At 41.8% G+C, this 22,817-nt stretch overlaps 1 protein-coding gene across 8 annotated transcripts; it reads left to right on the top strand.

Annotated features, from left to right (window-relative positions):
• The first annotated feature begins 5,560 nt into the window (after window positions 1–5,560).
• Window positions 5,561–21,323, top strand: ING4 (inhibitor of growth family member 4). 8 transcript variants are annotated; one of them, XM_013958030.2, is made up of 10 exons: window positions 7,749–8,190; window positions 9,050–9,248; window positions 11,399–11,681; window positions 18,070–18,141; window positions 18,367–18,533; window positions 18,727–18,841; window positions 19,145–19,253; window positions 19,579–19,726; window positions 20,153–20,214; window positions 20,440–20,573. In XM_013958030.2, exons 3-10 carry the CDS (start codon window positions 11,642–11,644, stop codon window positions 20,477–20,479), a joined length of 753 nt encoding a protein of 250 aa, XP_013813484.2. In that variant the 5' UTR covers window positions 7,749–8,190; window positions 9,050–9,248; window positions 11,399–11,641; the 3' UTR covers window positions 20,480–20,573. The 8 variants fall into 8 exon arrangements, with proteins under 8 accessions (XP_067158997.1, XP_067158986.1, XP_067158984.1 ...); XM_067302902.1 differs by lacking the exon at window positions 20,153–20,214 and having other exon boundaries at window positions 7,750–8,190; window positions 19,582–19,726; window positions 20,440–21,323; XM_013958025.2 differs by lacking the exon at window positions 20,153–20,214 and having other exon boundaries at window positions 7,967–8,190; window positions 11,581–11,681; window positions 20,440–21,323.
• Window positions 21,324–22,817: the final 1,494 nt, after the last annotated feature.

Raw genomic sequence — 22,817 nt, 5'->3', positions numbered from 1 at the left:
GAGTTTTCATTCACATTTTTTCTGTCTTTTTTTTTTCTCACAGACAACTTAGTTTACAGTTTTGCTCACCTTTGGAAATGAGCTTTGTGAAGCACAGACTCCCTGTAGTTTTATTACTGCTTGTGGCTGTCCTCTGCATGTCCATATTCAATATGAGCTCAACATAATTGCCAGTTTCCACTTAAGTGATTCTTTTATGCATCACATTGAAGTCCAAAAAGTTGACTTGTTTTGGGTGCAGCATCTTGTATTAAGAAAACTACCATTTTAAAAGTTGGAAACATATCTTGCTGACTGGCTGAATACCCTGGGGAACATCTCACAAGTTAAAACTCCTTGCAGTGGTTTTTTATTTTGTGTATTAGAGGTGCTTGAAATCATCCTTCCTGGTCCCTGGTTTGATGTGTTGGGTTTCTAATGTCTTCTATCCTTTTCCTTCTTCGACTCTGTTACCTAGCATAGGGATCCATGTGTATTTTAAGGCTGCACAATCCCTGTGTTACCAGTAATTTCAGATACTACTGCCTGTGTTTGTGCAGTTTGCACCTCCTATAGCTTCTACTGTCTGTCCAAGAAGAAACTAATGATTTTTTACAATGGGACTTTCCCACCAAGTTTCAGAAATGACACTTTATTCCAGGACTTTTTTTTTTCCTCATCAGTGATAATTTCTTACTTCTCTGTTTACCCAGACTCCTGTTATTAGTGTAATAATAGTATCTTACTTTCATTATCTCCGTCACATTTCTTTTGAGTTTGTATTAGGTTTTCCTCTTTGCATTCCTGTGGATGTTCAATTTAACCCTTTCAAAGCACTTCAGGTGGTTTAAAAAGAATAGTTTCTATCTATCTGCAGGATGCAAGATGTAACATCCAAACAAAATTCTCTCCTATTGGGATGAAGCCTAAAGTTCCACAGTCTGCATTTTTTTTGCTTTGTACAGTCCAGCAGACAACAGTTCAATTATTTAACTTTCACTTGCAAGAGTGGGATATTCTCTAAGAAGATGACATGGTCTTTCCTCTTCAGCAACCTGAATTCTTAAACCTTGTATCTTCTTCATGATGCCAGTCCATTTGTTCTTGTAAACTTGTGCCCACGATGCCCTTGACAATGACTCGAGTCCTGTCTTAGATTGCAGTATCTTTGCTGAAAGGCAGTAACACTTCTTCTCCTTTATTGAATCTGTTGTCTGTTCTTAGCTGGATTTTAAAATGATCATTGCTTTTACAGGAAACAGTCATCATGTAGGTTTGAGATCATTTAGAAAGTCACCCACAAAACAGTAACTGAATCTCAGCTATGACTAGTGATAGTATTGCTGATCTATAATTCAGTTAAATCTTCAGGAAAGATTTAAAGCTTAAATAATTTAAAGCCATATGGTTATTCAACCATGTCCCTTATTGAAGGTTTTGTTGGTTATCATTGCCATTAAAAATACCATTCTATTTTATTTCATTTTTTAATCCATAGGGTCTTGTTATGCCTTTGTTCAGTATATTAAAGTCTTTTGCTATCAGAAATCTTCCTCTTTTATAATGACTTACAGACCATGATCAAGTCACTCTATTCATCTTCCCAAACAGCGAAATTAAATTGAGCTGTTTTAGGTGCCTCAAAATAAGGCTTGGCTCTGTCATGTAGTACTTATCTGTTGCCTTTTTTTTCTTTATGAATGACCAGGCTATATAGTATTCAGACAGAAGTCATACTATATTAGGCCAACAGTTATCTTTAACCATCAAACTTACATTGCCATAAAAGGATACGCAGTTCTTTTAATAAGATCTTCTACTTTAAATTAAATCAAATAGTATTATGGGGGGGTGGTTCTTAGCAGAGTGCATCCTATATCATTTACACTGTGATTTTGCCAAATCAGTGTTAAATTAACTGGCTTAGAGCCACCTGGATGATCCCATTTCCTTTTAAAATACTTTTTAAATAAAAGTATTTGCTGATCTTCTGGAACACTTTCAGATCTCCCAAGTTGTTTTGAAAAGAAAGCCCATTGCTTCCATCTGCTTGCCAGACAATTTAAAAATTCTCGGTTGTAAGTTTCTAGCTATGCAAGTTTTAGGATGTTTTATTTAACAAGTAGAACTAAACATTCTCCTCAATCTCATTGGCAACAGATAATATTTCATTACTTCTCTCTCAGATTTGTCTATGTCATCCAACTTCCTTCTTAATATAGAATATAATTATGAGCTACTGCCTCTCTTCTGCATTGTCACTGATATTTTATCATCTTTGTATCTAGTAAAGGTTATATATCATGTCTAGGATTTTCTTCTAGCTAATATTTTGCAGATAATATACCTGAGAGCTGCCCAAGTTTACTAGTACCTTTTTAGAACATAGCAGGAAATTGCTTAGTTCTACATTTTCTTATCTACAAGATGGTACCTTTTCAAACTCCTTTTCAGGTACCAGACTAAATTTATGTGCATGGTTTCTTGTTTCTGTGTAGTAGAGCATCCCCTGCCTTACAAAGTATTAGAGAGATGTAGCGACTTGGTCCAACATTTTGATTTCATGGAGTGTCTATGTAATGAATGGGGAAAAAAAAAAAGAACTGGAAGAAAAGAAATGATGATTCCAAAGAACTAGAGTCTGTGCCTAGTTTTGCTACTGAATTAGGGTATGTTTTTGGAATGTACGGACACAGCTATGGGGCCATTTGTGTCCTTTTTCGTATGTAAAATTGATTAACCAACTTGGGGGGAAAATGCTCCAGAGGAATTGTTTGGTGTTTGTGAGAAAGAAGTGTGAGTACATCTAGTCTTTCCAGCAGAGAGAGAAATACAGAGCAGGGACCTCTGAACTGAGAATGTTAAAAGAGTGAGAAGGATTGAATACGTACCTCTACAGCAAAAAGGGAACCAAACAAGAGGTTCTGGAGTTGTAGGCCTCCTTTTGCGGTGTGCATAAAGATCTCTCTAAAGTAGTGGCCTTCACTTGTAGTCCTTGGACTACTTTTAAGAGGTCTGTGAAAGGTAACTGAAAAGCTAGAGGCTTAGGTTTGTTATGCAGATGTTTACATTTCCAGGGAAAATACACAGGCATCTGTAGATCAATAAAGGCTGAGAACCACTTTTCTAGACTACTTTAAGTAGGCTGTTTAGTTTCACTGCCTGAGATGCATAGGCCTACTGGGGAGCACACCCACTCATCAATCAAGCCTTCATCCAAACTTGGAGGTGTTTGCTGCTCTAACCATAGGATGTAATTGAAGTAGCAAACCCCAATATACTTATGGGGTGAAAAAAAGAGTAATAACCATCGGAGTTAGTATATGTGGCTTTATTACTAAAATAGTTACCCAGGTATTAATACTGTAAGGCTGGCCTCGTATGCCTCTACAGCATATTCCAGTTTGGGGTAATATCCTCCTGTGAAATCATGCATCCATACTAGTAAAACTAGCTCATAAAACTATGTCCACCTAAAAAAAAAAAAAAAAAACCACCCCTCACCCAAATAAGTAGAGTGGTAACATTTCAGCTGCAGATCAGGATGCTTTTTGCATCCTGAGAGATGTACCTCTCCATGAACCTCAGTGCTTCAGCTTTTTAAAGAAGGCAGAGAGACAGCAAACTTCTCTAGATTTAGAGTTCAGAAACTAGTTTTTGCTGGATTGGAAGCTTTTCTACGGGCTGCCAGACCATACAGGTATGCTAAACTGGCTCTCTCCCTTTTGTTTCCAGTTTCACAGTGGCAGTTAATGAGGCTGAAGATATATTTGTACATTTTTCTAGTTTGCTATAGACCAGATGGAGTCATTCATTCCATTTTAGTAGTCTAGTGTTTTGCCATCTTGCTAGCTGTGGCTCAGAGAGTTAAGGTGGGAGTGCCAAGTAGTCTCTTAACCAAAGAGGTGATGTCCAAGAATGCCTAGTTCTTAACATCAGTTCCATCTAACCTGGTAGTTCCAAGCAGGATACATTTGGGGGTTTCTGGTTTAGTATTGTGGAGGGATATAGGAAGCAGATGTTGTCCTGCAGTAGCCACATTCTTCCCCTTAATTACGAGTTTAAGGCAATTTATACAAGAATTTTGCAGTACCTTAAGAAAAAAGGTGCAGTGAGGCTTAACAATAAAGTTCAGCTTAATTGAAACCAACTGCTTCACAAGGGAACTGGAAAGAATCAGGAATAAGTGTTTTAAGTAATTAAAAATAAATCGTAAATAACCTAAATGACTATCTGGATAGGCCTGAAGAACACTGCATCTTTAAAACACAGGGGACCTCTTAATTAACCAAAGAGCAAAATGGTAGATAAAATGAATTAGAATTGTTTGAATTATAATAGTTTCTTGAAATCTTGCGTTGCAGGCTGCTAAAAGACTTAATCCCAGTATGTCTATGTAAGTAAAGGTCTGGGTCACTGGGAGAAAAGAGCAGAAACAAGCCTGGTCAGTTTTCCTCATGGCCAGAGTCTAGCAGCAAGGTACCTTGTACAATGATTGTTACTATACAGTCTATCAGGAGACTCAGAAAAAAACAGAACAAGGTAGGAAAGTGGACAGGAGAACAGCAAATGAAATTTAACATTGGCCAAAGGTAAACTCAATGCCTCATACACATTACAGCATGCTAAACCTTAATCTCATCAAGTGACAATCCTGAACATTACAGATCCTAAAGGCCAAAAGAATTAAAATAATTTTTATCTCAGCTCCTTTGTAACCAGTTATGACCTCACCCTCTTTATCTAGCACAGTACTACTCCATGCATATGCAACCACTAGCAAAAGACAACCTGGGGAAAGGTTTCTGAAGTCTGTAACAAGGGGATCACTAATCTATGAGCACCTTGTATATGGTCATGAAAGTGGTAATGGCAAGATGCAGAAAAGATGGCATGCTCACACATTTAGCTTTTAATTTCATTGCTTTTGTTGGTTAGGTACATTAAATTTGTACCATAATCATTTTACAACAAAGACAGCCTCCGTTTATAATGTAGCAGCAGCTGATGATAGCTGGCATGTTATAAAGTAAATGGAAAAATACAGCGCTGTAACATACTTCCTCACCCAGATTATCCAGCAGGAGTGCCCAGTCAGGCTGTCGAAAGTTATTCGAAGCCAGAAGACCTCTGTCACCTCCAAAAGATGGGGCCCATTTCCTTTAACAGCGAGGCAGAAGAAGTGGGTATTTACCCTCTCAGAGCAGAGGGGAGTCAGGAACAGGCTGCATTTAAACCGCTCGCCCCGCGGGCCCCGTCGCGCCCCAATCCCCGACCCTGTCCCTCCCCTCCCCAGTGCGCAGCGGGGCGGCCCCCGCCCTCCGTTACAGCCGCCGGGGCGGCACTACTGGGGCCCGGCAGACGCCTGTCGCGGAGGCCGCCACCGGGCTGCCGTCCCGCTACGAAGAGGCGGCCTCGACGACAGGTCCCTCCCTACTCCGCGGAGCAGCAACCGCCCCGCAGCACCCAAAATGGCGGCCGGAGCCAAGCGGAAGCGCCTACAAAGAAGGGCGGAAGCGGACCCCGCGATGGGGGAAGGGCCGGGACGGGCAGGAGGTGCTGAAGCCCGCCCCCCCCCCCCGGAAGTGACTGCGTGCGCGGGGCCCAAGATGGCGGCCGGGATGTACCTGGAGCACTACCTGGATAGTAAGAGCCGCAGGGGCGGGGCCGCGGGCCGCGGCTGGGGCCGCCCCGGCTGGAGGCCGCGGGGGCACGGACGGGCCGTGTCCGGGGGCGGGGCCCCGCGTTCTGCCCCGGGGCGGACCGGGCCCCGGAGCGCCCGCGTCGGGGCACGAGCCGCTCGCGGGTGGGCGGCGGCCTTGTCCCGGCCTCGCCGCGGGGAGACCCAGTCCCCGCCCGGCCGCGCGGACACGACGGCAGCGGCCCGCCCGCGGGCAGGGCCGGGCACGGCGCGGGCTGCCTCTCCGCCGCGGGCACGGCTCCGCCGGGGCTGCCACGCCAGCCCGCTGCCCGCGCCGCTCCGTGCGGGGCTGCCGGCGCCTGGCTGGTCGGTGGGGAAAGGACTGAGGGGCTGTTTGAGCAGCTCTTCAGAAGCAGCCGCTTGGGTATTCCATTTGACAAACGATGCCGTAGTACTGATGAGATAAAGGGGAGGGTAGCTGTTGTATCTGTAGGGAGATCGTTACATCAGCTTCCTTTATTTATGTGGTTTTAAAAGCACAGTCTCGTTTTGCTGATCGAAGAAGAGCTATATGCGTACTAACGGAGTTGGTAGCATTCTCTGAGCCTTCCCATAATATCATCTTGCTTTAAGTTGCTTATAACTTTGTCAAACTTTGCCCTTTGGGGGATAAGACTCTGAATGCTTTTTTTTTTCTGCTTGTTCTTAAAATAGTCAAATAGACGAACTGGATTAGTTGTTCCTGAAGAAATGTGTTAATGTGTTAAGATTCGGTGACCCGTTCTTTGGTGAACGTTATTTTCACTTTTTTTTTCTGACCTGGTCCTTTGGCATCAGCAAGGGTGGTGATGAGCAGCATTTTAAAAGCACGGTAGTACTGGCAGTGTGTCTTATATTTAATTTGGCCAAATATAATTAAATAACTTGTCATCTGTCTGCATATGATTGGAAACTTTGGAGCTTGGTTCTTCAGAACCAGTTGCTGTGAGGAAACAGGCTGATATGGTGTTGAAATGGAAACCAAGGGTTCATTCCCATGTGCCTTCAGTGCCCCTTTTGTCATTAGGAAGCAAAAAGGCTGTGTGAATTAATTTAAGAAAGTTCAAGAATCAGAAGAAATGAGACTCTGTCATGAAAGCTAAAAAGAAGAAGCTGGAAGTGAACTGGCAAGAACATCAATGTAGGACCATAAGGAAGAGGGATACAAAAGACAGGAAGAAATGTTGGATGGGGAGGCAAATTGCTAGAGAGGAGCGAGGACTAACTGAGCAAAAATGCAGCTTCTTCTGCTCTTCTCATTCAGTTATGGGTAACCGTGTTTGGCTGAGGCTTCTGAGCAAAGATACCTTGGAGATGAGAGGATGGGAACAGCTGTGGGCTGCATAAGAGGGAAAGGAAGCAGATGGGACAAGGCATAAGTGAATGAGGAGGATGTAGTTTTTTCCTTATGGGAAAGCAAGTATTTTCTGGATAAGAGCCTGGAGCAGGAAGATAAAGTAATGAAAAGGCAGGGATGAGGAAGATGCAGTATTGAATGTTGAGAGGTATGATAGATATCTTTGGTATAATAAATATCAAGCTGGGAAGAAACGAAGCTGTAGATGAGCTTGGTGGCTAGAGAATGCTCCCATCAAAGTCAAACACTTTTGGATCTCATTGTCACTGACAGCCAAAATCCATGAAACCCCTGGAAACTACTCTGTTCCCCACAAGTGCAACCATGCAGAGAAAATTACAAGCTATTATTTTCTCTCTCAGTGAAGATGAGCGTTGTCCTGCAATTGAGGTAGTTTATCATCCTGTTGAATATGGATATCAATGTGGTGTTGTGGAATGTCATGCTTTGAAGTGTGTTTTGCTTTAAAAAAAATGTGCACAATCTAAGTGTATTAAAAAAAAAAAACTACAAAGACATTAGGAAAAACGAAGTAACCTTTACAGCATTAACTTAGCCTTTTCTGCATACTCCTAGAGTTCTTAAGGCTGTTGTTGATTACTTTGTCTGGTGTCCTACACGCAGTGTTACTTCCCTTTGTTAGCTAGTTGTAAGACAGTTGGTGCGCTTAAGCTAGAGTTTTTCTTTTAGAAAAGCTGATCGTACAGATTTTAATACTTCCAAAGAGAGTCCATCTCAGTCCTTGGTAAGTTAGTCTGCTGATTAGGCTTCTCTGTCATGGTTTTATGCCTTTTGTCTCAAGTTAATTTTCATAGTTCTAATATTCAGCCATTGCACCTATTTTGCCTTTTACCTGCCAAACTGAAGTGTCCCCTCATAAAAAGTTTCCTCCCTGTGTAGATTGTAATTAATTAAATCTTAACTTAGCAAAAAACAATTTTTTAATCACCTGCGATAACATATTTTTCAATTTTCTAATTAGCCTTGTTGCTGTTCTCTAAGCCTTCTCTAATCTTTTGACATTCTGCTTGAACTTCTGACTCTCTGAAAATGTGTACAGCCCTTTATTACCAGTCTTCATAGTGCTAACTAAAGAAGTCAGATTATCATTCTTCTGTTGGGTGTACCCTTATCCCTGTTCACCTCTGTGTTTCAGCTGGGAGCTCATGTTCAGGTAACTATCTACCATGATATTCAAGTCTTACTGCTTCTCAGAAATATGGTCCAGCATCCTGTATCCACCACTCTTATTGTTCATTCCTAAATGTATTACCCTGTGTAAGACTTCATGGAAAGTATCTGTTTCCATTCAGGCTGTATCTTGCTGTCCTATTGGTCTGTTCCTTTCGTTCTCATTTTTTCCAGTGTATCTCATTTACAAGTGATCAGTAACTTTTCTTCTGTTGGATCAAGAACTGCTTCATGTGAAATTTGCACAAGTGATGCAGCCACTGGTGATAGTTCTCTATAATGTGTTCTAAAGCCTTGTTATGTAGCAATTTAAATTCATTTTAATATATCTCATGTTCTTTTTTTTATTGTTCTAGTTCGTTATGTAAGATGCTTTCTGATACCAACTCAAATATTTGTTATAAGTTGTAGTTTAATAATTTAAAACTTTCATTTTCACTGATTAACTTTATATCCTTACCAAAAAAAGTTAAGTCGGGCAAGATTTTTTTCCCCCTTAATCTGTACTGTCAGTGTCATTTAATTCTTTGAGATGATCCCAAATCAGCTCTTCCATTTTTCTTTACTGGATTCATGCCTGCCTGACAAAGTTCAGTTTCCCTCTCACTTGTTCCTTCCCTCCTTTTTTTAAATACTAAAATAATGTTTAAAAAAAAGTCCTTAAGAAATTCACGAATGTTCCAAAATTTGCTGAAAATTGATACAAATAAGTAGCCTGGGACCTTTGGTCAGTTCTTTTAAAAATGTCTAATAGTCGCATTTACCTGTTGGAGTGGAATTCTTTTAACATTTTAGTGCTAATGTAGACACAACTTTCAGTTGAATCTTTTTTTCTCCCACAGAATTTCTCTTTCATATGGTTTACTGGCTGGATCTGCTCAGGGAATGAATGAGGAGTGTTTGATGAAAGAGGGCAGTTGTTTGTAGATCTCCTCTTCCATTCCTTGAAGAAAGGAAGGTGTATAATGAATTAAGTGAAGATTTTGTAGGAAGAGAAAAGGTGTTCTCCTGATTGAGGCAGTTGAATACTACTCTGACAGAGTGAGTTTGATGTTTGCATTTATTTTGAGGTCATGTTTTTTTACAGGTTCTCCTTGCACAGTTTGTGCATCTCTCAAATTCTCAGTGAAAATTTGTAGTCAGAGGAGCAGATGTGCAGAACACTCATAGCTGCAGTTGAAGTCTCTGCTTTGAACAGATAATTCTGAAAAGCTAAACTATATAGCATTTTTAGACATTTCAAGTGGGATGCATGTAATTAGCTGGCCTTCTTAGCCTTAACCTCTTTACCTCAGTTATTCATTTTATTGGTAAGGGAAGTGGGCAACTGTACAGACGTACTGTGAAAAAGCATTCTAATATTGCAATAATGAACACCTTGAAAAGCTTATTACCAAATCAGTTTTTGGATAGTGTATGTATGACTCTGTACTGAACAAAGAGGATAAAATAAAACACTGAATCACTGCTCAGTCACTTGGTATGAAAACCACTTTGTATGGCAAATCTCATGTGATTAGGTAATTAAAGAATATATGTTAAAATTCATCAGAGGTCTGACAAAGTTACATGTACAGCCTTAGCTATTTTAGTTCCTAACTCTACTTTGCACCTCTAAAATTCCTTTTCAGGAGATTTTTGTGGAATAGCCAAGTTAACAATGCTCTTCTTAGTAAAGTGTTCAGCAACTTCTTAGCTCTGGTATTTCAATAGCTGTCTAGTCCTTGCTGCAGTTGACACAGGGTTTAGCCCTAGGATTACATATGCCCTTGGCTTTTCTCTAAGCTGTTAATTATGAAGCATTTATGTCTGAAATGTGTTATGCCCCCAGCAGGCATTTTTGCAGCAGAAAAATATGGATGTTCCTTATGTACTGAACCTCCTCAGAGGAATGCCATATCTTGTCTACACTGAGCACTTTCTTCCTCATAGTGAAGCTGCCCCTTCGATGGCAATACTGAGCCAAGTGATTTAGGGAGGGGAAAGAGGAATGTTTCTTGTTCCAGTTCTCTTGTTCCTGAATGGTTTTTATTTGAGCTTGTCTCTTTCTTCAGTTCTTGTTATCTTCTGAAGGTAAACATGAAAAGATTTTCATCTCCTTCTCAAATATTATCCTCCTTCTAGTCATGTTTTAAGGTCTCTAAACCATATTATGTCTGCTTCTAAGGGGAGAAGACAAGATACTGAAGTGCTTTCGCTCATGCTAAGAAAGCAGTGCAAGTTTAGCAAGGGGGTAACCATGGGTGCAAAGGAGTTACAGAGATGTAGAAGGGAATGGAGGAAAAAGAATAAAGAAGAAAGGATTGTGATGAAAGGATTGAATGTGCATGGAGACTCATTAGAGGAGTTCGTGCTTGCTCAAACTTGTGTTCCTGTGCTTGCCTCAGTATTTGTTCCCCTTTTAGGTTAGGAATATGGTAATGGAGGCTTCGAGGGGCTAAAGGAAGAGTGGCTACTATAGTTTTTCTAGAGATAAGATACAAATACTGTGAATTTTTTTGTGTTTAGATGTCTCAAGGATAGTAGAGCTTCTTTTTTCTAGGCATCACTGAAGTATGTGCATTTAGAAAATAGCCCCAAATAGTCTACAGCAAGTCTCTGTTTATATCTGAAAGTGTCACCAGTGTAGAGATTATCTTTATAGTAGAGGGAACTGCTGTGCAATCATATGTGTTTTCTACCACCAGTGCTTCCCTGTTTACCCACTGGGTGGGTGTCAGAATAAAGTAAGTATGCATAGTGACACCACACAAATTTACCTTTTATGGCAACAGAACTGAGGAATGTAGTTCTCCTCAACTGTCTAGTGCCTGAAGTTGTTTTGAATTGACCTCCTTGCTCACTTTTCTATGCTCTGCTGCTGCTGCTATGTCTGCCCAGTTGCTCAGATAGCTGAGGTGAACACAAAGGTCATATTTGTGAATATGCTTTTTGAAGCAGTCAAGTAGCACTGGTTCTCTGCTGGTTCCACCCATCATTGTCCATCATGCATGTTCCTGCCTGGAACAATGAGATTGTTGCTTTATTTGCCTTTTTGAATATGGAACGCTTGTTGTTCCAGTTGGGATGTGCATGCCAGACTGGAAGGAAATTCAGATGCCCATTTAAGCATATGGTTGAACTGCTCTGATATTGAATATATCAGTGTAAAATGTTAGTAAGTCATGGTGACAAAATAATAATGCTTCCAGCTTCCCCCACCCTGAACCTCTGAGGAACAGTCAGCCTACGTTTGGTCTAACACTAACACATCTAAACACTTGGGAGAGTCATCAACATAGCGCTGATAATCTTGGTGAGCTTGAGAAGCAGAAGGATGTCATTGGCCTGTCTACTCAGATGGCTGCTTGATATTCATTCCATTGTCTTGGAGGCCACCAGTCAGGACCTGTTCCAGGAGCAGACACTAGGACATATCTGCCTCAGTGAAGAGGATGATGGAGACAACAGACTTAGATGAGGAGTCCTCAGCTGGTAAGTTAACATGGTATTGTGTAGTCATTGTGTTTCTTTGGGGTTTTCCCCCCTTTTTTATGCTGATTAGGGAGGCATCAAGCTTCCTTTGCTGCTTCTGTTTGCATATGTCAATAGGCCTGTAGAGATGCACCAGTTCAGGGCTTGCAGATACTAGAATCCTTATGCCAGTAGCAGCATAGACTCCCTTGAAAGTCATCTTCCTTCCCCTTCAACTGACACAGCAATGTCCTTTCATTACTGGATAACGTTAGTTAACCCAATAAAATAGCATTATTCTTTCAATATAGTTGCATCTGTCAGGCCTTCCCCCTGTATAACTTCATCAGCTGAGGGTGTGATGTGTATTGTCTTTTTAATACTCTCAGGAAACATAGCTGTGGTATCAGAACTTGCTGTAGACAAGCCCTTGATTCCTTCCCAGTTCTGTTACCACCTAGCTACCTTCCAAATTCCCCTGTAGCTCTTTTCTCTCTCACCTTACCTTCTGTCATTGCTCTTATCCCTCTCCAGGTAGCATGTGGCCATGCCTTCCTGTTCTTCCCTATAAAGTTTCTCACATCATATTTTAGATATGCAAATCTCTTAATAAGTTGTTTCTGTATTGAACATCATATTAGTGTAGTGAAAGATCTCTTTCACCTTATTGAAGCTTTGGATTAGTTGCATCTGTAAGGCAGCACACACAATCCACGGAAAACTGTAAAACATCTCATGCAGAGGAGAAGATTTGCTGCTTCATAGGCATCATTTGTTTCTGCATGAAAGATACTGGTACAACTCACGCTAAGCTAATATATTTATTATTGTTGATGACCAGTTCATTTAAATTTGGTTTTGTTGTTGGCTGGTGTTATTATCGGAACTGATTTAAAAAAAAAAAAAAAAGGCTTTACAAGACAAAGCATACTGCATTTCCTCCATATTTCTTCACTTACCCATCAGCAAATCTGATCTGATCATTTTGGCAAAAGCCCTGCAATATCTTTGGTGATGGTCCCTGCCCTTGGGACCTGTGTCAGAGTTACAGACTGGAAATGCCTGTAGTGATGCAGATGGAGTTAAGTCTCATTTAACATGTCAATCTCCCAAATCTCCCAAACTTCTGAAATCAAAGTTGATCTTCAGTGTAGCAATAAAGATCCCTTTTCTGAAACTAACATCGTTGCCTACTGTCTTGGCTGTGGATGCTATGGTATTGAACTGATGTAACGAGAACATTTCCAAAAGAATCCTCCCTTCCCGAGAAAGGGTACACTGTCTTTTGGGGAGTATTAGGTTTCTGTGGCAATTATATTGACCACTGTTGCTGACTGATATTTGTTTCTTTGGACAGCACCTGAAGTAGATACACCTTGGTGATCTAATGTATGGTACACTGGCCCAGGACTTGGGATATGTGGCATGGCCACAGAATTCTTGGGTGGCCTTGGGCAATCCAATCAACGGTGCTACTGAGTACCCCATTTGTAAACTGTAGATAGTATTAGCCCTTACAGAGGTGGTTGGGGGGATAATGTTAGTTGTTAGACTGCATACACCACTATAGTGCTGAGCCACATATAAATAGAGAGAAAGGTATATTATATTCATGCACTAATTTCGGTGAGCTCCAGAAAGACCGACGTGAATAGGAAGATAAACAATCAGGACGGAGTGGAAGCAGCTCTTTTAAAGGGTTATACTGTCTAAAAGGAGGGTTGGAGGATCATGCAATACATGCCTCTCTGCAGTGAGAAAACAAGGAAGTTACTGAAGTTTGCCGTCAGCCAATGCAGTACGCTTTGTGCTACAAAATTTTGAGAATCGTGGAGTGCCAAAAAATGCTGTTTGCTTCCATCACAAGATCCCAGCCAATTTCTTATCTCAGGCGGGTAAAGAACTCTTGTTTTACTTGTCTGTCACAAGCAGGATTTTTTAATTACTTTTAGCAATGTGATATTTAAACTGTTGGAATCTGTACTGTTTACTAAAGCAACTATGATTTTGTTTCAAAACATATTTTCATATTTTTTAATAAACTTGAGCATACATCTGAACACAGTAGATGAACAGATGTCTTGGGAAGGACACCATGTCTTTGTACAGTGCTTGGTACAATGGGTCTCTTTTTAGGACTCTTGGACCCTGTCACAATACAAACCCATTATTTGGCACTATTAAAAGATAGATATTATGGCAGACCTTAGAATGAAGGATGGTGAAAGTTATCAGGTTGCTTAGCTGCATAGGCTTATGAGCTTGCGATTTGCCTGTGTGTGTCAGAATTAACATCTGAGATAATTAGCTGCGGCTTAAGTATCAGTTGTCTGCACTGACACCCTACACATGTGTTTGTAAAAGAGTTGTTGGGGGAAAAAAGCTTGTGATAGGTTCTAACTCTGGAAGAGCGAGAATTCAGGGTCTGTATGATTCTCAAGGGTGAACGCAGCACAGTATGGATGTGCACTGCATGTGAGGAGAGAAGAATGTGAATGGGGGAAGGAAGGATGAGAAAAGGGGAGATTAGGAGAGAAATGAAGGAAAAATTGGGAGACTGAAGTGATAAGAATTGGACAGGGAAGAGGAAGGAAAGTATCTCTCATCTCTTAACTGGAGATAAGAAATGAAAACAAAGCAAGAAAAGGAAGGGAGGGGGGCAAAAACTCTATGAGACACCTGTGCTAATGATGGATAGGATGATCATACTGTGGCAGAAATGCATTGGGCGTGGTGGGGCTGCACATTGCTCTGTGTGGACCTGTGCAAGTTAGCATAGTTGTGTTGGCACCGCCCAACCCTTTGAGCCAAGCTGTTAGCCTTGCTAGTGCTTTCTTCACAGTACATGTGTTCCCCGTCCTCGCCTTCCTCTCACACTGCTGTGCTGTTTGTGTTCAGAGAGGCCCTTGCTTTTATTTTTCTGTAAAATTGCTGCCTATATATGACAAAGTGACTCCAATTCACTGGCCTGTTCACTGACCACCAGGGATGTCTATACGGTATCCTGGGCATGCTTTCTTAGGCAGCGAGTTTTTTTTCCTGAAATCCTTTTCAGAATCTAAGAATTATTTTGGGTTTTTTTACAGTATATAGTATTTAGTCAAGAAAAGCTAAGGTGCATCTTATAAGAAGAAAGAATAAATGAATTGTAAAGGGAAAAGAAGAAATGCATGAGGAAACAAAATTACGTAAATAATATGAATGTTTTGAGAAAGAGGGAAAGTGTGTTACATTAGTAAGAATGAGGAAACAGGAATTTAAATCTTAGATTTTTTTTTTTTTTTTAATGCCAGATAGGACTATTAGGGTAATCTTGTCTGGTAGCATAATATAGGCCAAGCAATCTGAACAGTGTTCTGACCACTCTGATGAATTGTGTGAGATGAAAAGTGTGTCCTTTTAAGGGTAGACAACAATTTTTGAGTTAAGCTGCAAGTGTTAGAAAACTTCTACATACCTAGGTAAACTACCTTCCATACGAGTAGTTTGTTGCTCAGTTAAAACTTGTTTAGCTGCAGTTTTGTCTTGTTGTGCTTTATGTTCTTACCAAACTCTCTGGGTCATAATTTGTAAGGAGATAGTCTGCTTCTTTCCACTTTTAGATGAGTAGACTAAGCATCTTTACCACTGTTCTAATTGCAAAGTCACTGTACTAACATTCTTTTTGTTTGTTTTCTCCAATTTATTGACAAAACTGTTACAGAATGTTGGTCCAGTAATAGCACATCTTTACTGGGGTTTTTTGGAAACTAATTTTGCTGTGTTTTTAGCAGGGAAGGATCTCAAATGGCAGGGGTTTGTCTCAGCAATAACTGTGGAAACCTGCCCAGTTAATGAGCTTCTGGAAGATCATTGCTCATGTGTTTGATAAATGACCTGATGACTCTATCTGTGCTGAGCCTATTCTAGGCTAGAGAATCAAAGCTTGGTAATGCTGCTCTCTGCAGTTATGCTGGGCAGCTGAGAGATACTGGGAACAGTGTTTATCTCCTGTGATGTGAATTCTCCGCAAGTGAAGGCAGATAATGAGAAGAAAGATTGACCTGACTGAGGGGCTGGCAATGAGGCGAGGAGATGCTGGGAGCAGAGAGACTCTGGATGATAGTGGGACAGACTGAAAGGGAGACACCAGACAAGCTATGATATAGATGCAAAGGGAAAACACACTTTCCAGTTGAGGGTATATGCTAGCGTTAGTGACAGATGGTGACAGATTTTTGCAGTAATGTCTGTAAAAGCTAGAGCGTAGTCCCTTTTAGGTTCTGTAGCAGAAACAAATCCTGGATGAGGTTTCTCCTGCTGTTAGAAAATTGCTGTGAAACATAGCAGTAACCTCATTTAGGATTGTTCCACCCAGAGAATACCATCCTGCTGTTTTTTGTGTTTGCTCAGGTATTCTGTTAATATAAGGGTTCTACTCCTGCTGAGGGGAAAGTGCAGCTGTACATGATGTAATTTGTGCTTTTAGTGACTTTCCTTTTTAGAGGAGAAAAAGAAAATTACACCAATTCTTTTAAAAGGATTACAAAGTCAAGAATTTACAAGTCATGATGTTCTAGAGTTAATAAACTCTGTGTAAATTTGACACATTTGCAATGAAAGAACAGATACTGTTTTCCTCTAGAGGATACCTGTCTTGTCTGCTGCAGGGGAGGAATGAAAAGTAGTGTACTGCTTTATGACCCATGTTTCGTTTGCTGTACAAATTTGAAAGGTTTGGTGTCAATGAGGCTGGGGATTGCTGGAAGAAAAAAAAGGAATGATCTTGTGATTCCAGAGCTGAATTTCATCTTTGCCATCAATTTCCTTTGTAAGCAATGAAAATTTGCATGGAGCTGTGTCCCCGTTGTTTTATGAGATGCTTTGTCAAACCTTAGGGATCTAATCTGGTAGTAGGCTGCTTGAACCTTGTGTGGTCTGCCATACTGGGCAAATGTGGAAGCACCAAATTTAGGAATATGCAGGAAGCATTTTACTGCTTTCTAATTTTTTGAGAACTTGATTTTGCACTGTTAACTGTCCTTGAATGCAGGGGAAAGCGGGGTGTCTGTATATACTGTGTGACTATAATGGAAACAATCTAAGTACTTAAGGGCACCTACTATCTGAGTTTTTCTCAGATATTTAAAATGGAAATGGCAACAACAATGTATTGAAGCAATAGCTTGATTAATTATAAGGATTTTGTATGTAACTTACTATATTCTATTTGCGTGTGGGGGAAGAAATCAGGTAAAAAGGAAACAGCTTTTGAGCTCAATGAGGCACAATGTTGTTTTTACAACAACCTCTTGTAGGAACAAATTTTATGGCCTGTGTATAGTACTTGTACAAGATCTGTCTCTTCCATTCTGACCTCCTCCGCTGGCTGATTTGCTTTTGAGGGAAATGTCTTTACTGTGGAAACACAAGTGGCAATGAAAAGAGAGACCAATCCTGGGACTGCCGGGACTGATGTATTAGAGAGTTTTGATTATGGGTAGAGACACCTTCATTTATGGTCTGTATGTGTTAGAGAGTGGGTTCAGGAAGCAGACATGCTTATGTTGTGTTTCTGAAGAGCTTCTGCCACTTTTTTTTACCTCTTGCAGGTTAAAAAAAAAAAAACAACTCGATATAAAAATTCAATTTAAAGATGACAAGAACCAAGCTTGGAATTCAGGTTAATGCAGCGACACTAGATCTCAGTTTGATTACGCAGGCATGAAAAAGTGAGAATTGTTTTATTAGCCTTGTCAGTTGGGCATCTGATGATGGCTATGGGAACTTCTCATTGCTCATTCAGAGCCCTACAAACATTTGTTATTTACTATGTACAGCAGAAGTCCATCCTTCCAGGTACTGGATAGACCATGCTGAGATTATGGTGCAGAAGGCAGAACAAGGAGCAAGAGACAGTGGGTCTCTCACTCCTGTCTCAGACTTGCTCTTTGGCTCAAGTGTCTCCTGTCCCCTGTCTGTAAAATGGATGCACTGAAACCGACTCATGTTACAATGAATTAGCATTTGATCAGCTTTAGTTTTGACATCCTCGCACAGAAATAACTAAATGACATTATGTAACAATTATTGTGCTGTTTTTTTCATTACTAAATAGAGTTTTTAGATGGATATGTTGACTGATAAGTTTTGTTTTGCTGCTTTTTTAATTTAGGCCTTTCTGCATGGCAGCAATTTTCTCTTAACTAATACATATTGTAAAACTGTGCACCTGAATTAAATGTATCATGTTTTTGTAGTCTGTCTCATTTAGAGTTGACAATAAATGGAGTCCCACTAATGTGCACCAGGAAATGGTGTTGGGAATTGCTAGACTGGTGTATGTGTTTATCAGTTGACTTAGCTTTGTTTCTGCATTGGCATCTGGGACATGAATCTGCCTTCTCCATATATCCTCCTTTCCCTGCAGGTATTGAGAACCTGCCATTTGAATTGCAGAGAAACTTCCAGCTCATGCGGGATCTGGATCAGAGAACGGAAGGTGAGGGTTAGAGATGATTCCTGTGACAAGGCAGGAAGCATGCAGCTTTATGAGCTTTTCTCTCGTTTGCCTTCATCACTGGAATCTCAGGGCAGGGGCAGAAGCCTGCTGCTGCCCAGATCTTTCTGTCTGTCTTAACAGAGGGCATTGTAGTGCGTGTGTGTGTGTGTGTGTGTGTGTGTATAAGTATGTATATTTATGTATTTAACAGTGAACTTGTTTCAGACCTCAAGTCAGAGATCGATAAATTGGCCACAGAGTATATCAGCAATGTACGGACTTTGTCTTCGGAGGAAAAACTGGGGCTTCTCAAGCAGATCCAGGAGGCCTATGGGAAATGCAAGGAGTTTGGGGACGACAAGGTTCAGCTGGCTATGCAGACCTACGAGATGGTATGAAGGGAAGTGTCTAGTGCTTATCATATGAAGGGCTCTGCTAAAATCCCCAAACCTGAAAGGGCCTTATCTCTCTTTTAGGCCCTACGCATTCTTGCTTCTCTGCTCTTTGTGCGAGCCCTGTACCCTCTCCTCTTTGTCCACTTGGGCTGTGTTCTGTGGTAACTCCTGGTCACTGTCATCTTCACAGGTGGATAAGCACATCCGGCGGCTGGACACAGACCTTGCCCGCTTTGAAGCTGACCTGAAGGAGAAACAGATAGAATCAAGTGACTATGACAGTTCTTCCAGCAAGGGCAAGAAGAGTGAGTACTGGGCTGCAGATTGATACAGGAGGCAGGCAAGCCACTGTGGAAGTGGTGGGGGTGAAGGCAGGCACTGGAATGGTATGGGTCAAAGACTGCTATGCTGAAATCTGAAGGACAGGTGAAAAGAAGCTGACCTGAACTCTTCTGGTGTGAGCACATTCAGTACCACCAGAGAAAAAGATGCAGTGCATGGCCCAAAGTCAATGCAGTAGGGGTGTATTTTAGTGACAGAGAAGTTGTTACTATCAGGTTTTAACTTTACTGGGTAGCAGATTTCACACCTTTTTCTCTTCTTACCAGAGGGCCGAGCCCAAAAGGAGAAGAAAGCTGCCCGTGCTCGCTCTAAAGGGAAGAACTCTGATGAGGAGGCACCAAAGACTGCCCAAAAGAAATTGAAACTTGTCCGCACGTAAGTGATGGGCAGATTTGGGGGAATGAGGAGCAGCATTGCGCATCAGACCAAGGAAGGCCTAGCCTAGGCTTGCCTGTAAAGAATCTGATCCCCACCCAGACCAGATTGTATGTCCTCCTATCCCTTCTTTTGGGGAAACCAGAGCAAGGAGACCTTTTAATTCTTGAAGAGGAGTGTGGCATGAAGGGGAAGACAGGTCACTGCAGTGGAGGTGAATGTATATTCTCAAATAATTGTGTGTGGCAAATGGGCGTTGTTTTGGGAGATGTGAAGGGACACCACACTGGTTACTTAACTGACCTGCTTTATTCCCATCTTTCAGTAGCACAGAGTATGGGATGCCTTCAGTGACCTTTGGAAATGTGCACCCTTCGGACGTGCTGGATATGCCTGTGGACCCCAACGAGCCTACTTACTGCCTCTGCCACCAGGTCTCCTATGGGGAGATGATTGGCTGCGACAACCCAGATGTAAGAGTCTGCTGTAGATGGAAAGAGGGGAGAGGAGGGTAGAGTAAATCTTGTGCAGAAAGTCTTGCCTGCTTGGGTGGGTCCTGATATAGCAAGCAGTGACAATAAGAGGGTTTAGCTCTGATAGTGTGGAAGGGCAGAGGGGTAACTTGCCATGGCCTGCTAAGGGCATCTTTCTTCATGGTTTCCCCTAAAATGAGAGGCTGTTTTCCTGACCTCACACTTAACAAGGAAGGAGGGAAGATCTCCTTACTAACAATGTGCAGGCTGGGTATGATTCTTCATATCCTAACTGATCCTGTGAGTTAAGATCACTGGTAAGGATTTAGGAATTTAGGAGATCAAGTGTTGGGAAACTTGGGTGGCCCAGAGATAATGATTTCAAAAGAAAACTACGCTTTGACTTACTGCTCTCCACCCCAACAGTGTTCCATTGAATGGTTTCATTTTGCCTGTGTGGGTCTGACAACAAAACCAAGAGGAAAATGGTGAGTGGATGCTAAAAAGAAGCATTCTGGAGGGCCCATAGGTCTCTGGAAAGGGGAGGTCCTGGGTGGTAGAAGGGAGAATATTGTATACACTCTTAGACCTCTTAAGAAGGAAAATTTGAATTAAGGCTTTGTTTGGTACCCTTGGAGAATGTCCTTTGGGACTGTGTGTTGGAGGTTCCTATTGTGCCATAAATGCTGGCTTTTGTCTTTCCTTTCTACCAGGTTCTGCCCTCACTGTTCCCAGGAGAGGAAGAAGAAGTAAAATCCCATAAGCCCTCAGTACTGCTGCAGGAACTCTCTTCTCCCCTGCCAGGGCCTCATCACAGCTCCCCCAGCCCTTGGGGCCTTGACTGGGGGGAGTCTTGCCCTGCTTGTGGTTTGGGCCATCCCTGGAATGGTGTGTACCCTCATGACAGTTCCTGTGTGTTCTGTATTCCTGGCTGCTTCCAAATCCCTAAGGGAGGACCTCTTTGTGTACTATTCCAAAAAGGTCTCTCAACCTCAAAGGGAATGAACGAGGGCACCAGGGTAGCCACCAGATTCCCAGGGATTCAGGTAGCCCCTAATTTTCCTTGGCTTTCCTTCGGTCCCCTCAGAGTTCATTGCTTACTCTCTGCTTAGAGAACAAGGCTATGGGATGGGGGAAGGAAAGGAGGTAAGTCTTCAGCATTTTAGGTCTCTGATTTTCCTGGATCTTTCTCAGGAAAGAGGGAGTAACCAGGCCACTTCTTAAGCTAGTGGGTTGGTTGAGAGACTGAAAACCTAATGTACTCCCTGTCTTTAACCATTCCACTACTCTGTCTGGCACTGAGCAGCCTCTTTTGTTGGGAAAAGGAGGAGGAGGGAAGAGTGTTTAGAGCTAGCTTTGTCTCTTATTCCTTTCCTGGGGTAAACCTGCTGGCCTGGGATGCGCATTGTGTGAAGGAGGAAGAATTTCTGACCGCGTGGGGAGAAATGAATTATCTAGCCTGTCTTCTGGCCCCAGAATTCTCCCTTCCTTTTGTGCAGTTGGGCTTCTCTGTTCTGTTGATGATGGGAAGTTTGGGGATCCAGATCCCACTTGTAAAATACAGAATTAAATAAAGCTCACTGAAGCAAATACTCTGCCTTGCTGTCACCTCTGAAGTAAAGGGTGACAATGGGTCTCTTCAGTTTTTCTTTCTCTCTCAACACTTCATTATTCTGAATGATGAGTCCAATACAGCTTTTTGATGCAACAGTCCTGAACAGCGTTGGTAAGAACAAAGAAAGACTTAAATTTGCCTTGTGACATTCTGCCTGAGTCAGGCTTGAAAATATACCTGAGCCACTTGCCAAAAGATTAGCAAACTTTCTAGCTTCTGTAAAATATCTGCCCCTTCAGTCATGTCCCCACAAGAGGGGGAGCATTTATTCATGTTTTTGTTGGATCATTTACTTCATCAGTTGTCTTCTCTCAAATGAGAATGGAGGAGGGTATAGAAGGCCAGCTCTCACTATGGCTGTTGGGTAGTGCAGCTGAAAAAATAAGCCATCAGATGGTAAACCATGTGCATCCAAGACTGTGGATAGGTCTTTCAGATATCCTGATAACTTGCTCCCTAGTGGATCATCTTCACCTTGGATCACCTTGTTTTCAGAAGCTCCAGTTGCTGTTACAAAAAAATGTAAGGTTCCCAAACAGTTACTGAAGATATATCTTTCTATGTAGGGTCTGCAGGTAACTCCGAGGAGGTGGTCCACACTGCAGCTGACCCTTACATTTATTCCAGTGGCATGGTCTGGAAATGGATGAGTTTCAGTCCTCTTTCTTGTTCTCAGCTATTCATGAGGGTTTAAGCTTTTCACAGGCGTGAAACATGGAATGTTCACTTCACACAGATAACTTGCACGAGGATCAACAGAGTATTTCTGTTGTAGTCATAAAGCAGAAGCTCTCCTTTTAGGAGTTCCTTATTAAAACCATTCAAAAGACTCTGTAGGTGGAGAGCCATGCTACCCTTGCCTTGTCATACTGTATGGGGGAGCCTATCAAAGCCATCAACTCAGAAGCTGGTGCCGAGTATTCCATTTAAGTGAGTTAGCAATGAGTCATTCCTTGTTTCCTGTTGCCTAGGGAAGGGGTGCTTGGGTTCCCATCTTGCACAGAAAAGATCAGTAGTAAGCTCTTATCCAGGCTGCTGATCATGTGTTCTGTGGTACCACTGCCACGGTCTGGATCTAAAACCCCAGATTGTCTTAAACCATTTTCCTGGGGCTTCCCTCCTTAAACAGAGAGGGAAGATGTTGGCTGTGTGTCTGGCACAGTCTTGGTTACATGACAGACTGGGCCATTGTCAAGCGGGTGAGAAGGCTGTGGCAGAAGAAGAGCTAGTTTTTTCTGCTGGGGTTTACTCAGATATCAAGTAGGTGTTAAACTTGACAGAACAAAGGGAGGATGTGGTCTTAACTTAAACTGGCTTTGGGGATGTAAACACTAGTTCAAATGATTTGGTTTTGATGGGATAGGACACTGGATTATAATGGTCACCATTAGCACCAAGCTCTTCAGAAAGTGTGGGTTAGAGAGGTGTCCGAGATGGTGGCCCTGCAATGAAACCACTGCTGATTCAGAATGGTAA

This window comes from Apteryx mantelli, chromosome 1 (assembly GCF_036417845.1).
Source record: "Apteryx mantelli isolate bAptMan1 chromosome 1, bAptMan1.hap1, whole genome shotgun sequence".
NCBI classification, from domain to species: Eukaryota; Metazoa; Chordata; class Aves; order Apterygiformes; family Apterygidae; genus Apteryx; species Apteryx mantelli.
This window is presented reverse-complemented; position numbering and strand designations above follow the sequence as displayed.

Coding starts and splice junctions, on each gene's coding strand:
- ING4 (XM_067302885.1), top strand. CDS start 11,642: ATGATGGAGACAACAGACTTAGATGAGGAGTCCTCAGCTG. Junction 11,682..18,069: donor AGATGAGGAGTCCTCAGCTG/GTAAGTTAACAT, acceptor CTTTCCCTGCAG/GTATTGAGAACCTGCCATTT. Junction 18,142..18,366: donor TCTGGATCAGAGAACGGAAG/GTGAGGGTTAGA, acceptor AACTTGTTTCAG/ACCTCAAGTCAGAGATCGAT.